This window comes from Eleutherodactylus coqui, chromosome 4, assembly GCF_035609145.1.
Source record: "Eleutherodactylus coqui strain aEleCoq1 chromosome 4, aEleCoq1.hap1, whole genome shotgun sequence".
Lineage (NCBI taxonomy): Eukaryota > Metazoa > Chordata > Amphibia > Anura > Eleutherodactylidae > Eleutherodactylus > Eleutherodactylus coqui.
The window spans coordinates 161,644,750-161,661,500 of NC_089840.1; the positions used below are offsets into that span (position 1 = coordinate 161,644,750).

At 45.0% G+C, this 16,751-nt stretch overlaps 1 protein-coding gene across 2 annotated transcripts in view; it reads right to left on the reverse strand.

The window, feature by feature from the left end:
• Positions 1-603: 603 nt before the first annotated feature.
• TMEM273 (transmembrane protein 273) overlaps positions 604-16,751 on the reverse strand; it is a 313,706-nt gene continuing 297,558 nt past the window's right edge. For both annotated transcript variants that reach the window (XM_066598715.1, XM_066598714.1), the window contains one exon: positions 604-1,130. In XM_066598715.1, coding sequence (XP_066454812.1) covers positions 1,093-1,130 — 38 coding nt within the window. In that variant the 3' untranslated portion in view covers positions 604-1,092. The remainder of the gene's footprint in view (positions 1,131-16,751) is intronic.

Sequence of the window (16,751 nt, forward strand, 5' to 3'; positions counted from 1 at the left end):
CGCCCCTTTTAAAGAGGGTCACTACCTAGCCGTGCCAACCCTCTGCAGTGTGTGCCTGCAGTTCCTCCTCATGGCAGACGCACTTATAAATAGACATGAGTGTGGCGTGGCATGAGGGCAGCTGAAGGCTGCGCAGGGACAATTTGGTGTGCGCTGTGGACACTGGGTCGTGCAGGGGGGGGGGGTTCGGCAGCATGTAACCCAGGAGAAGTGGCAGCGGAGTGTCATGCAGGCAGTGATTGTGCTTTGTTGGAGGTAGTGTGGTGCTTAGCTAAGGTATGCATTGCTAATGAGGGCTTTTCAGAAGTAAAAGTTGTTGGGGGGGGCACTCTTGCTGCTATTGTGGCTTAATAGTGGGACCTGGGAACTTGAGATGCAGCCCAACATGTAGCCCCTTGCCTGCCCTATCCGTTGCTGTGTCGTTCCCATCACTTTCTTGAATTGCCCCGATTTTCACAAATGGAAACCTTAGCGAGCATCGGCGATATACAAAAATGCTCGAGTCGCCCATTGACTTCAATGGGGTTCGTTACTCGAAACGAACCCTCGAGCATCGCGATAATTTCGTCCCGAGTAACGAGCACCCGAGCATTTTGGTGCTCGCTCATCTCCAGTCATAAACAGGGTTTTTTCAAATTAATAAATGAAAATTGAAATGAATTCAAAGCAGAGTCACAAACTACTGTAAAACAATCTTTGAGGAGGATTTTGTTGATTTAATATGTGTGAGTTGGGGGGAGGGGTAAGGGGGGAAATTTTTTTTTGTAATGACTATGGAAATAAGCATGCTTGTAAGGGAAAAAACGTGAAATAACTTAGTTCAATGTAAAAGTGAACTTCAGTGGGACTATAATCAGCCCAACCCACTCACAATTTGTGTACTTTTTAAAGGACTGGTCATTTTATATTTTTTTAAAAGCAATTAGTTGAAAAATAAAGTTCTTCACAAAGGTCTCAGTTAATTACATGTTTGAGACTGTTGTCTGGTACAGTACACTCAATGGAAATCATGTCCTTGATATTCCTTGGGAAATGTGTATTCAGCAGCAGTTACAGTCCACGAGCAGAGGCTTGAGCAGAATTGAAAGATTTTCAGATTTTCTTTTCATGAGAAATTTCCGTCTCCATTTCTTAAAGACAGTAAAAATAAATTAATAATAGCCAGATTTAGAATATGTATTGAGTAATAACTTTTACGAACATACCCAGACATATACAGTGGGGAAAAAAAGTTTTTACTCAGATACCAATTGTACAAGTTCTCCCACTTAAAAAGATGAGAGGCCTGTAACTGACCTCATAGGTAGACCTAGGAGACAACATGAGAAAACACATCCAGAAAATCACATTGTCTGATTTAGTATCTGACTAAATACTTTTTTTCCCCACTGTAATTAATGATTGCTGAAAACTACATATTGAAATATCCACAGCTTGATAAATATCCACAGCTTAAAAATTAAATTACATGAAATAATTTTTCTCATAAAATATGGAACCAAAAATCCCACTAAGAAGTAAATATTTTTCTAAATATATGCCATTTAAGAACGTGTAAGAAAAGAAAAAGAAAAAACTATGTTGCAAGTTCCCTGCGTTCTATATGCAACTTCGGTCTGAATTCTTGTTGATTGTAATCCCAGCATCCCGACCATCCTGCCAATGTCCTCTAACACAGTGTTTAGTATCCGACAGCGGGATCTTGCTGGTTATTGTGAGATCTTGTGGCTTTGTCACAAACAGTGCTGCTTATTGAATTAACCCAGTGGTCATTAGTTGGTAGCTGCTCTATTAATGTTTATTGATCGATAATGGCTGCATTAATGCCTACTTGAAAAATACTTATTTCTTAATGGGGGGTTAATTTGTCTCATGAAAGAGGAAACTGATTTCAGGTGACAGGCGCTCAAATTCAGATGTCCCCTTTTTGGGCATTGTTTATTGCTAGATCCATGCTTAAGGCCCATTTACACGCAAATATGATAACTCAAAATTTGTTCAAAAGATAGGGAGATTGACAGTTTTAGCGATGGTTTTGCATAAGCTGCCAATGGGTACTAATGCCTATTAGCAGCTTATTACCTTTATTTGCATGTAAAGAGCCTCCAGGAGTTGTATGCAGGTGGTCTGTTCTCTGCATAGCGCTCCTTTGTACTGCCGCGGGGCTGCAAGCTGAATACAATGTAATCAGCGTTCACGTGGAGAACAGCGTGTGGTCCCTGTTACCAGTTCTCCGGCCGTACAATGGATTTTATGCTCACCTAAAAATCATCGTTCGGCTGAAAAGTAATTTGCATTTAAACACAATAATTATCGTTCAAAAGGCATCTTTGAGAACATTTTTGAGCAATAATCTTTGCGTGTAAATGGACCTTTATCCCTAGGTCAGATGCAGCAGGTGTTGATCTGTACTACACTCCAATGCAACTATGTCCAGACTGGGATGCAAAACACAGGTTGAAAGTGTTGCACACCACATCTAGTATATTGCAAATGGTTTAGAGTAAATATCCACTCTTGAATACCATGTAATAATAATTTTAAAATTCTGAGCAGATCCTCTAGCAGAAACAGATTGGTCAGACAGACCCCAAAATAGCTATTTTTGCAGATGATATTATCCTCTTCAATTCCCATTCACTCCAATCTCTAGAATTCATCTTTAAAACTATAAACAAATTCAGGAAAGCATTTTGTTATAAAATAAAGCAAAATCCCAAATACTTCTGTCCATATTCCCCAAAGCTTCCTGTATAATCTCAAATCCAGATATACCAGAGACTAGCAAGAGCCAGGGATCACATATAAGGAGTTAAACTGATGGATTTTCAACTAACAAATAATGTCATCTCAACTTTATGCTACTTTATCAGGAATGAAAAAAAAACTTGCGGTAGATATAGTAAATCTTGACTTTAATGAAGCATTTGACAAAGTATCTCATACCCTCCTTATTGAAAAAAATGACCAAATATAGGATCAACAAGGCAACTGTTAGGTGGATTCACATCTGGCTGAGTGATCATACTCAAATAGTGGTCATAAATGACTGCACATCAAATTGGAAGAAAGGGGACGCTGATCAAGTTTGCCAATGAAACAAAGCTAAGAGGGATACCGCTCACTGGAGAAGAGGATTCAAAAAGATCTAGACAAACTTGAATAGTAGGTGGAGACTAAGAATGGTATTTAACAAGAAGTAATTCAGTCCTACATCTGGGTAAGAAAAATGAGAAAAGCACAGACAGAATGGGAGAAATTGGGCTAAGCAGCACATGTGAAAGACTTGGGTATACTAATAGATCACAGATTGAACATGAGTCAACAGTGTGATGCAGCAGCAAAAAAAGGCAAACACAATTCTGGGATGTATTAAGAAAAGCACAGAGTCTAGATCAAATGAGGTAATTGTTCCCCTCTACTCTTCCTTAGTCAGACCTCATCTTGAATACTGTGTCCAGTTCTAGGTTAAAAAAAGACATTGACAAACTGGAGCAAGTTCAGAGAAGAGCTACCAGGATGGTGAGCGGTCTGCAAAACATGTCCTATGAGGAACAGTTAAAGGATCTGGGAATATTTAGCTTGCACCTCTTACCTGTTTATACACAAACACAGCTGGTGATTGACTCACACAGCTCTATGTGTATATGTATGAATAATAGTGATTCCCAACCAGGGTGCCACAGCAGGCTGGGAATAATTCAACTACCATTGGAATTATCCTCCTTCCCCTCCTCACCGCTGATGGTAGACCAGGATGAGAAGAAGTTCTGCCCATGGCTGGCTGTAGTCCAATGGAAGCAGAAGGTGCATGTTGTCCTTCAATAACAGTAGAGGGCACCTGGGGGAAGCGCCACCTGCAAAACCAGCCCCAAATGGCCAAGAGGGATGTTGTGTCAGGAGGTAATTGATTGTCTTTGTTAAAAGAAGTGATTTACCTCCTTGTTTGAGGAGGGTACATAGTGAAGCCACATACTGTTGTTTGAGGAGGGGCAGTGAGGTCACACATTGTTGTTTTGGGAGGGCCAGTGACACTGCACGTTGTGGGGGCATCTGAGACTGGCACTACAGATCTGTGGCAGGCACTATGGGGGAATCTGAGTTTGGGGCCCTTTAGAGTCATCTTAAACAGCCAGGCACTATCGTAGCACGCAACGAAGATGTGGGTGTCTGTGACAGGCACTTTGGAGCACTGGAGGCTAGGGACCTTCCGAGGCATCTGTGACATGCTATTACTACAGGAGTCACTTAGGGATGCACTATTACTACTGGGGCCATTCAGAGGGGCAATATTACTAAGGGGGCCACTCAGAGGGGCACTATTACTGCTAGGGACACTCAAAGGGGCACTATTGCTATAGAGCCCACTGGAATAACAGTGTTAAAATTATAGGTCGTGATAAGATACGCATGTAGCCATTCCCTGGACCACACCCCTTTTTGATAAGGATGCCCCACAGTAAAAAAAAACAAAATTCCCAGGAGTGCCCCAAGACTGAAAAGGTTGGAAAATACTGATGTATATTATCCTATATATATTCCACCACTACTTCAGACTTTAGAGTCTGTAAGCTCTGGTAAGCAGAACCCTCACCTCTATTGTTCAAGCTGTGCTTCAATTTAGTACTATATGTTCTGACTTATTTTGTGTCTGTGTAGTGGTCCAGTACACCATCCTGGACCCCTCCATAAATGTCATACATGTTTGTCTTATGTAGATGCACTGTGCAAAGCTTGTCCTGTTATATCCAGTGTGTGTGTTGCACAGCTGCGGCACTTAAGAGGTTAACTCTGCTAAAAGCATTGCCTGCATGTAAATGTATCAGCCTCTCATGTCATGTGGTATGAGTGAAGGTATAAATAGGAGTGCTTGAGAGTGGGAGAGAGAGAATAACGTTCCATCTTCAGTGAGAGTTCCTGACCTAACACAGAGCCGCATGGAAGCTTGTTTATTGGCATTTCCTATCCTAGGGGTGTCAAAGGTGGCCCGCAATCCTGCTCTGGCCTTGGCTACATGTCATCCCTCAGAAAAGAGAGCCGCGTAAGTGCCGCTGTGACAAGCCAACACTTTACCCTCCCAGCTCTCCACGTTTGTCAAGTGTTTGGGGTACCCCTCTGGCGTGTTGCATCTGTTTAACCAATTTGTAAAGATTATTAATACTACTATCTTCATGAGAAAAATGAAAGTACAGCTGCTACAAAGAAATATTAAATGGGTCTTCCTATTAAAGACATATATCCCCTAATCTGTACAGACGTACATTTAGGCCACTCTCACACATGCACTTTTTACCGCAAATACCGCAGCTTCTTAATTGTGGTACAATGTTTCCATTGATTGTAATGGGGCCTCGCAGACTTGTGCTTGAATGCTGCATTTTCTAATGCCGCGATTCTCGAGTGCTGTCTGCTTTATTTTGGCGCGTTTTCATGCTTTTTTAATGCACCTAATCACCCATCCCGATGATAGGGTGCTTTAAAAACGCTGAAGAACACAGTAAGCTGCGTTAGAAAACGCTGATAAAAAGCACAGTAAAATGCCACGATCAAAATCGCAGTGTTTTACTGACGCTGTGTGTGAGAGCAGCCTTACTGACAGACATTTGCTGATACATGCATTTACTTACATACTATATACATTTACTGACACTGACTTATTGGCATTTCCTTACTGATTCACACTTTACTGACACGCATTCCCTTACTGATTCACACTTTACTGACACACACTGATTTATAGACACTTGAGGTGAATTTAGACACAAAGATGATCATGCAAAAGATGGCTTTTGAGCACTCATTTAGCATAATCTACTAATTGATACTAATTAACGTGTGTGCTGAATTTATTTAGAGGACCACCCGCTGTTCTCTGAATAAATTCTCTTGGTTCTGCCACACTGATAACAGTTGATCACATTGTTTCAGCTGTAATCAGTGGTTCCTCAGGCAGAACTCAGCGTGCGGTCCATTTTATTGGCTGTTCTGCTGAAGGACGGATTTTAAGCCAAACTGAAGTCCATCATTCGGCAGAAAACTGAAAGATAGGCACATTTACATGCAATGATTATTGCTCAAAAGATGGCTTTTGAGCTAACTTTGAGCGATAATCGTTGCGTCTAAATAGGCCTTTACTAACATACATACTGACATATAGGGTTAGGGACTGTCACGCGTTACTGTCACACACACTGACACACTACTTGACAGGCACACAGGCTGGCACACACTCACTTACTGATATATGTACTTACTGACAAGACAAGCGTATTTTTAATTTACATTTGGTCCATGCTTTATGGATGGTCATATGGAACTAATGTAAATCTATGTATCTATTTACAAGGCCGACTCTTTTCACGGCCGTGTTTTAAAAACATAACATGCGCAAGGTTTGTCTGTTTCTGCTTCCATATTTGCATTAATGGCCACTCTGACCCCACAGCACAAGTCTGACAGAAGCCTATTCTCACTTCTCTGATTCACGCAGATCTTCTCACATGCTGCATCTTGTCCTCCACCAGTCTCCTGTTCTCTGGGGAGAAGTCGGACGAAGTTCAAGCAGCAGAAGCATGTGAGAAGATCTGAGTGAAAAACAGAAGTGAAGATTCTGCCAGAGCACCGATACAGGAGGCCAGCGGTGCGGGGTCGGGGAGGTGCTGGGAACTAATGTGCCACAGTGGTAATGGTCCTTCTTAACCCCCTTGACTTAGGGACCCTGTCGCTGCTGGACACTATAGCTATGCCATTGGAAACACGGTTCAGTCTGGAGCCAATGACCGTTAAGCTTGTTACTCCCCTGGATTGTCAAAAGGTCTTTGAAGGAAGGATAAGAGAAAGGGTTTGAAGCCATTACTGTGCCCCTGCACTGCCAAGCTAGTTCTCTAAGTATCTTTTAACTCTGCAAGTAATCTTTCTTGTGCTGAGTGTTTAACTATTCTTTTAATTGACTGATTCACAACATACAGAGGTGGGGGGACAGTTACATCGTTGTCTGCAGCAACTTCCCCCTTCAATTACATGGAGATATTTGCTGCTGACAACAATGCTTTTTTTTTTGGTCTGCACAAATGATGCGACCAACAAGCATTTGCTCTTTCATCAGTCGATTAGGTGAAACTTTAAAAGGACGGATGATCAGGCAAACAATGTCCCTACGAAGATTCTTGCCAGTCATCAAGCTGCGTTAAAGGCCCTTAATTCTTTATTTAGTCTGTGTTTTCTGGCTGCTCTGAAAATATTGATTCAGTTTTGGTAAACCTGCACAAATATCATAAAATCATGAAGTATTTTCCACCTGAGGTATTAAAAAAAACATAACTACATTTTAGTAACTCGGAAGTTGAAAAGGTAAAAGAAATGTGGTTTATTGTCGCACTTTGCTTTCCTAGTTTTGGATGCCAGGTGGTTCTGAATTAACACAATGGCACAAATAGCGACTAAACTACTGATAAATATAAAGCATCACAGAATATCAGGAATAAACGCCCCCATAGGCCAAAATATATAGTTACAGCCATAAAAGGTTTTTAGAAAATCACAGAAAAGTGTACTGTATCTCTTGATTTAAATTTTAATTTTATTAGTAATAAAATTCTATAAAAAACCTGACTACACCCTATAGTGTTCCAAACTATCATATCTAGTTGAACAAGTGGAGTAACAATCCTAAAAAGGTTGAACCCCCAATGGAACCAGACCTGCCTTGTGGCTCATCTCAAACACCAGGCATTATTCCAGGATACATTTATCAGGAGAAGGCATTCTCTAAGCTCTAAGGGGGCGTGAGAGGGTTGTGGTTAGAGATGAGCGAGCATACAAGTCCGAGCTTGATGCTCGTTCGAGTATTAGGGTGTTCGAGATACTCGTTACTCGAGACGAGCACCACGGGTTACTCGAGTCAATTACATTTCCTTCCCTGAAAGTTTTGCGCCATTTTCTGGCCAATAGATATGCAGGGAAGGCATTACAACTTCCTCCTGTGACGTTCCAGCCCTATCCCACCCCCATGCAGTGAGTGGCTGGCGAGATCAAGTGACCGCCAAGTATTTAAAGCTTTCCCATCCGCTGCTCGCCTCAGACACACGCTGGCAGAGATTAGGGAGGGTGCTGCTGCTATAGTTAGAGTGTTGGCGTCTTCAAGAACCCCAACGGTCCTTCTTAGGGCCACATCTGACCGTGTGCATTACTGTTGTGGCTGCTGGGAGTAGTTTTGCAAAAAAAAATTTTTTATATCGGGCATGCAGGCTATAGCGTTCTCAGGCTGCAGTCTGTACTACGTAGTATAGGGGCAGTATTGGTCAGGCAGGGACAGTGGTAGTGTGGAATCCTGTCTAGAAGAACCCCAACGGTCCTTCATAGGGCCACATCTTACCATGTGCATTACTGTTGTGGCTGCTAGGAGCAGTTTTGCACAATTTTTTTTTTCCATCTTGGGCTCTGCAGACTATTGCGTTCTCAGTCTGCAGCCAACTATACAGAGTATATGGGAAATTTTGGTGAGGCAAGGACAGTGCTACTGTAGAATCCTGTCAACCAGTACCCCCAAAAAGCTCCTGTTTAGGGCTATCTGTGACCTTGTGCATTACTGTTGTGGCTGCTAGGAGCAGTTTTGCACAATTTTTTTTTTCCATCTTGGGCTCTGCAGACTATTGCGTTCTCAGTCTGCAGCCAATTATACAGAGTATAGGGGAAGTATTGGTGAGGCAGGGACAGTGCTAGTGTAGAATCCTGTCAACAAGTACCCCCAAAAAGCTCCTGTTTAGGGCTATCTGTGACCGTGTGCATTTAACTTCGTGGCTGCTGGCAGTTGTAGTACCTCACTATTGCACAGCTAGGCCTGCTTGCAGGCTTCTGTATTATTTTTTTCCTGGGTGCAGTTTGTGTAACATAAGCGCTGTTTCCCTCCAACTGCACGCCAATAATTCAAACAATTTTTAGACCGCTGTGTGTCTGCCGTCAACTGCACACACAGCGGACGGCGACAGCTCCCAATAGAGGGAAACTCAGATAGACGCTATATAGCCTGCATTGCATTTCCCAAAAAAATTTTAAAAAATTCTTCTTACGGCTAGCTGTGACTCTCTGCATTTCACTGTGTGGCTGCTGTCAGTTCAGGTGTATCAGTATTGCATATTGCACAGCTAGACCTGCTTGCAGGCTTCTGTATAATTTTTTTCCAGGGTGCAGCTTGCGTTACATAAGCACTGTCTCCCTCCAACTGCACGCCAATAATTCAAAAATGTTTTACACCGCTCTGTCTGCCGTCAACTGCACGCACTGAGGACGGCGACAGCCCCCGATAGAGGGAAACTCAGATAGACGCTATACAGCCTGCATTGCATTTCCCAAAAATTAAAAAAATAAATAAATACTTCTTCCGGCTAGCTGCGACTGTTTGCATTTCACTGCGTGGCTGCTGTCAGTTCAGGTGTATCAGTATTGCATATTGCACAGCTAGGCCTGCTTGCAGACTTCTGTATTATTTTTTTTCCTGGGTGCAGTTTGCATAACCTAAGCGCTGTTTCCCTCCAACTGCATGCCAAGAATTCAAAAAATTTTTACACTGCTGTGTGTCTGCCGTCATATGCACGCACAGAGGACGGCGACAGCCCCCGATAGAGGGAAAGTCAGAAAGACGCTATATAGCCTGCATTGCATTTCCTAAAAATTAAAATTACGGCTAGCTGTGACTGTCTGCATTTCACTGCGTGGCTGCTGTGAGGTCAGGTGTATCAGTATGCAGGCTTCCGTATAATTTTTTTCCTGGGTGCAGTTTGCGTTACATAAGCGCTGTCTCCCTCCAACTGCACGCCAATAATTCAAAAATGTTATACACCGCTCTGTGTCTTCTCTATTCGTAATCCACCATGCTGAGGGGTAGGGGTAGGGCTAGAGTATGTGGACGTGGGCGAGAACGCGGGTTTCCAAGTGAGGGTGTGGGCATAAGCCAAGTTCCTGGTCCATGTGAATCACAGCCGGCTGCTGTGGGATTAGGAGAGAGGAAAGTTTCTGGGGTCCCCAGCTTCATATCACAATTTTTGGGTCCACGTCGTAGACCTTTACTACAAAATGAGCAGTGTGAGCAGGTCCTGTCGTGGATAGCAGAAAGTGCATCCAGCAATGTATCGACTACCCAGTCTTCTACGCCGTCCACTGCTGCAACTCTGAATCCTCTCGCTGCTGCTCCTCCTTCCTCCCAGCCTCCTCACTCCATGAAAATGACACATTCTGATGAGCAGAATGACTCCTAGGAACTGTTCTCGGGCCCCTGCCCTGATTGGGAAAAAATGGTTCCTCTCCCACCTGAGGAGTTTGTCGTGACTGATGCCCAACCTTTGGAAAGTTCCCGGGGTCCGGGTGATGAGGCTGGGGACTTCCGGCAACTGTCTCAAGAGCTTTCAGACAGTTGTCTATCAGTGAGGCAGTAGTAAGGGGAGTAAGTCCGAGGGAGGAGCACAAAGAAGATTCGGAGGAAGAGCCGCTGGACGATGAGGTGACTGACCCCACCTGGTTTGATAAGTCAACTGAGGACAGGTCTTCCAAGGGGGAGGCAACAGCAGCACCAGGATAGGTTGGAAGAGGCAGTGGGGTGGTCAGGGGTAGAGGCAGGGCCAGAGCGAATAATCCCCCAACGGTTTCCCAAAGCACCCCCTCGCACCAAGCCACCGTGCAGAGGCCAAGGTGCTCAAAGGTGTGGCAGTTTTTCACTGAGAGCAGTGACGACCAACGAACAGTGGTGTGCAACCTTTGTCGCGCCAAGATCAGCCGGGGAGCCACCACTACCAGCCTCACCACCACCAGCATGCGCAGGCATATGATGGCGAAGCACCCCACAAGGTGGGACGAAGGCCGTTCACCACCTCCGTGTTGCGCCACTGCCTCTCCCCCTGTGCCCCAACCTGCCACTGAGATCCAACCCCCCTCTCAGGACACAGGCACGGGTGTCTCCCGGTCTGCACCCACACCCTCACCTCCGCTGTCCTCGGCCCCATCCAGCAATGTCTCTCAGCGCAGCATCCAGCTGTTGCTAGCAGAAGCGTTGGAGCAAAAATGCAAATACGCCGCCACGCACCCGCATGCTCAAGCTTTAAACGTGCACATTGCCAAATTGATCAGCCTGGAGATGCTGCCGTACAGGCTTGTGGAAATGGAGGCTTGCAAAAACATGATGGCGGCAGCGGCCCCGCGCTACTCGGTCCCCAGTCTCCACTATTTTTCACGGTGTGCCGTCCCAGCCCTGCACGACCACGTCTCCCGCAACATATACGCGCTCTCACCTACGCGGTTACTGGGGAGGTCCACTTAACAACGGACACGTGGACAAGCACAGGCAGGCAGCGCCACTATATCTCCCTGACGGCACATTGGGTGAATTTAGTGGAGGCTGGGACCGAGTCAGAGCCTAGGACCGCTCACGTCCTACCCACCCCCAGAATATTGGGCCCCAGCTCGTGCAGGTATCAGCGGCGGTGTATGCCACCTCCACTAAACCTTCCCCCTCCTCCTCCTCCTACACAACCTCTACCTCGAAATTAAGATGTGTCAGCAGCACGTCGCCAGCAGTCGGTGTCGCGCGGCAGCACAGCGGTGGGCAAGCATCAGCAGGCCATGCTGAAACTAATCAGCTTAGGAGAGAAGAGTCACATGGCCCACGAACTGTTGCATGGTCTGACAGAGCAGAACGACCGCTGGCTTTTGCCACTGAGCCTCCAACCGGGCATGGTCGTGTGTGACAACGGCCGTAACCTAGTGGCGGCTCTGCAGCTTGGCAGCCTCACGCACGTGCCATGCCTGGCCCGTATCTTTAATCTGGTGGTTCAGCGGTTTCTGAAAAACTACCCACACTTGTCAGACCTCCTCGGCAAGGTGCGCCGGGTCAGCGCACATTTCCGCAAGTCCAACACGGACGCTGCCACCCTGCGGACCCTGCAACATCGGTTTAATCTGCCAGTGCACCGACTGTTGTGCGACGTGCCCACATGGTGAAACTGTATGCTGCACATGTTGGCCAGGCTGCATGAGCAACGTAGAGCTATAGTGGAATACCAACTCCAACATGGGCGGCGTAGTGGGAATCAGCCTCCTCAATTCTTTACAGAGGAGTGGGCATGGATGGCAGATATCTGCCAGGTCCTTGGAAACTTTGAGGAGTCTACCCAGATGGTGAGCAGCGATGCTGCAATCATTAGCGTCACCATTCCTCTGCTATGCCTCTTGAGAAGTTCCCTGCAAAGCATAAAGGCGGGCGCTTTGCAGTCGGAACAGGAGACAGGGGAAGACAGTATGTCGCTGGATAGTCAGGGCACCCTCATTTCTATATCTCAGCGCATTTTGGAGGATGAGGAGGAGGAGGGGGAAGAGACAGCTGGGCCCACTGGCCAGTACGGATTACTGGGTGTACACACTGCTCGACCCACGGTATAAGGAGAAACTTTCGACTCTCATTCCCGAAGAGGAAAGGGGTTAGAGAGTGATGCAATACCACAGGGCCCTGGTGGACAAACTGATGGTAAACTTTCCATCTGACAGAGCTAGTGGCAGAAGGCGCAGTTCCGAGGGCCAAGTAGCAGGGGTGGCGCGGAGATCAGGCAGCATGTTCAGTGCAGGCAGGGGAACACTCTCCAATGCCTTTGCCAGCTTTATGGCTCCCGAGCAAGACTGTGTCACCACTCCCCAGTCAAGGTTGAGTCGGAGGGAGCACTGTAAAAAGATGGTGAGGGAGTACGTAGCCGATCGTACCACCGTCCTCCGTGACGCCTCTGCTCCGTACAACTACTGGGTGTCAAAGCTTGAGACGTGGCACGAACTCATGCTGTATGCCCTGGAGGTGCTTGCTTGCCCTGCTGCTTGTGTTTGTCAGACAGAGTGTTTAGTGCAGCTGGGGGAATCATCACGGATAAGCGTACCCGCCTGTCTAACGATGGTGCCGACATGCTTACACTCATAAAGATGAACAAAGCCTGGATTTCCCCAGACTTCTCTTCTCCACCAGCGGAGAGCAATGTTACCTAAAGAGTCTTTTCGCTGCAACCGCGGATGCAAGCATTGTTCTCTATCACCATAAAAAAAGGGACATTTGCCTTTGTCAATCTGTGTATGATATTAGTCCTCCTCCTCCTGCTCCTCCTCCTAAAACATGCTGTCATCACGCTGACGTGCCAATTTTTCTGCGGCCCAAAAAGGCTCATATAACTTTTGTCAAACAATATTTCTACGTTTATAACTAAAGCATTGAAACTTCAACATGAACCAATTTTTTTAACAGGGCTGTCTCCAGGCTCTGTAACAAATTCAGCCACAGTAAGTTAAAATATTAATGGGTTTCACCTGCCCTCTGGGTTGAGCAATTTTTCTGGGGTACATTTGTACTGTTGGTACACTAATTTTTCTGACCTTCGCCTACACTCATGGTACACCAATGTGTCAGGGGTTGGCCTACACTCTTGCTTCCGAAATGTAACTCTGGTCTGCCTGCCTATACTTCTGCCACAGTAATGCTATAGGGGTCTGCCTGAACTTCTGCGACAGAAATGTTACTTCGGTCTGCCTATACTTCTGCTTCTAAAAAATGTTACTGGGCTCATCCTACACTGCTGCAAATGAAATGTTACTGGGGTATGTCTATACTGTTACTACTATAATGTTACTGGGTTCAGCCTACACTGCTGCTACTGAAATGTTACTGGGGTCTGTCTATACTGCTGCAACTGAAATGTTTTTGGGGTCTGTCTATACTGATGCTACTGAAATGTTACTGGGGTCTGTCTATACTGCTGCAACTGAAATGTTTTTGGGGTCTGTCTATACTGTTACAACTGAAATGTTACTGGGCACTGCCTACATTGCTGCTACTGAAATGTTACCGGGCTCTCTCTATACTGTTACTACTGAAATGTTACTGGGCTCTGCCTACAATGCTGCTACTGAAATGTTACTGGGTCTGTCGATACTGTTACTACTGAAATGTTACTGGGCTCTGTCTATACTGATACTACTGAAATGTTACTGGGCTCTGCCTACGCTGCTGCTACTGAAATGTTACTGGGGTATGTCTATACTGCTGCAAATGAAATGTTACTGGGGTCTGTCTATACTGTTACTACTGAAGTGTTGCTGGGCTCTGCCTACACTGCTGCTTCTGAAATGTTACTGGGGTCTGTCTATACTGCTGCAAATGTAATGTTTTTGGGGTCTGTCTATACTGTTACTACTGAAATGTTACTGGGCTCTGCCTACACTGCTGCTACTGAAATGTTACTGGGTCAGTCTATACTGCTGCAACTGAAATGTTACTGGTGTCTGTCTATACTGTTACTACTGAAATGTTCCTGGGCTCTGCCTACACTGCTGCTACTGAAAAGTTACAAGGGTCTGTCTATAATGCTGCAAATGAAATGTTACTGGGGTCAGTCTATACTGTTACTACTGAAATGTTACTAATATTGGGCTCAGCCTATACTGCTGCAACTGAAATGTTACTGGGGTCTGTCTACACTGTTACTACTGAAATGTTACTGAGCTCTGCCTACACTGCTGATACTGAAATGTTACTGGGGTCTGTCAATACTGTTACAACTGAAATGTTACTGGGCTCTGCCTAAACTGCTGCTACTGAAATGTTACTGGGGTCAGACTATACTGCTGCAACTGAAATATTTTGGGGGTCTATCTATAATGCTGCAAATGGAATGTTACTGGGGTCAGTCTATACTGTTACTACTGAAATGTTACTGGGCTCTGCCTACACTGCTGCTACTGAAATGTTACTGGGGTCAGTCTATACTGCTGCAACTGAAATGTTACTGGGGTCTGTCTATAATGCTGCAAATGAAATGTTACTGGGGTCTGTCTATACTGTTACTACTGAAATGTTACTGGGCTCTGCCTACACTGCTGCAACTGAAATGTTCTTGGGGTTTGTCTATACTGTTACTACTGAAATGTTACTGGGATCTGCCTACACTGCTGCTACTGAAATGTTACTGGGGTATGTCTATAATGCTACAAATTAAATGTTACTGGGCTCTGCCTACACAGCTGCTACTGAAATGTTACTGGGGTCAGTCTCTACTGCTGCAACTGAAATGTTACTGGGGTATGTATATACTGTTACTACTGAAATGTTACTGGGCTCTGCCTACACTGCTGCTACTGAAATGTTACTGGGGTCAGACTATACTGCTGCAAATGAAATGTTACTGGGGTCTGTCTATACTGTTACTACTGAAATGTTACTGGGCTCTGCCTACACTGCTGCTTCTGAGATGTTACTGGGGTCTGTCTATACTGTTACTACTGAAATGTTACTGGGCTCTGTCTATACTGATACTACTGAAATGTTACTGGCTCTGCCTACACTGCTGCTACTGAAATGTTACTGGGTCAGTCTATACTGCTGCAACTGAAATGTTACTGGTGTCTGTCTATACTGTTACTACTGAAATGTTCCTGGGCTCTGCCTACACTGCTGCTACTGAAATGTTACTAGGGTCTGTCTAAAATGCTGCAAATGAAATCTTACTGGGGTCAGTAACATTACAGTAGTAACAGTATAGACTAATACTGGGCTCTGCCCATACTGCTGCAACAGAAATGTTACTGGGGTCTGTCTACACTGTTACTACTGAAATTTTACTGGGCTCTGCCTACACTGCTGATACTGAAATGTTACTGGGGTCAGACTATACTGCTGCAACTGAAATGGTACTAGGGTCTGTCTATAATGCTGCAAATGGAATGTTACTGGGGTCTGTCTATACTGTTACTACAGAAATGTTACTGGGCTCTGCCTACACTGCTGCAACTGAAATGTTTTTGGGGTCTGTCTATACTGTTACTACTGAAATGCTACTGGGCTCTGCCTACACTGCTGCTACTGAAATGTTACTTTGGTCAGACTATACTGCTGCCACTGAAATGTTACTGGGGTATGTATATACTGTTACTACTGAAATGTTACTGGGCTGTGCCTACACTGCTGCTACTGAAATGTTACTGTGTCTGTCTATACTGTTACTACTGAAATGTTACTGGGCTCTGACTACACTGCTGCTACTGAAATGTTACTGGGGTCTGTCTATAATGCTGCAAATGAAATGTTACTGGGGTCTGTCTATACTGTTACTACTGAAATGTTACTAATACTGGACTCTGCCTATACTGCTGCAACTGAAATGTTACTGTGGTCTGTCTATACTGTTACAACTGAAATGTTACTGGGGTCTGTCTATACTGTTACTACTGAAATGTTACTGGGATCTGCCTACACTGATGCTTCTGAAATGTTACTGGGGTCTGTCTTACTGCTGCAAAGGAAATGTTACTGGGGTCTGTCTATACTGTTACTACTGAAGTGTTACTGGGCTCTGCCTACACTGCTGCTTCTGAAATGTTACTGGGGTCTGTCTATACTGCTGCAAATGAAATGTTACTGGGGTCTGTCTATACTGTTACTACTGAAATGTTACTGGGCTCTGCCTACACTGCTGCAACTGAAATGTTTTTGGGGTCTGTCTATACTGTTACTACTGAAATGTTACTGGGCTCTGTCTATATTGTTACTACAGAAATGTTACTGGGCCCTGCCTACACTGCTGCAAATGAAATGTTACTGGGGTCTGTAACATTTCAGTAGTAACAGTATAGACTAATACTGGGCTCTGCCTATACTGCTGCAATTGAAATGTTACTGGGGTCTGTCTACACTGTTACTACTGAAATTTTACTGGGCTCTGCCTACACTGCTGATA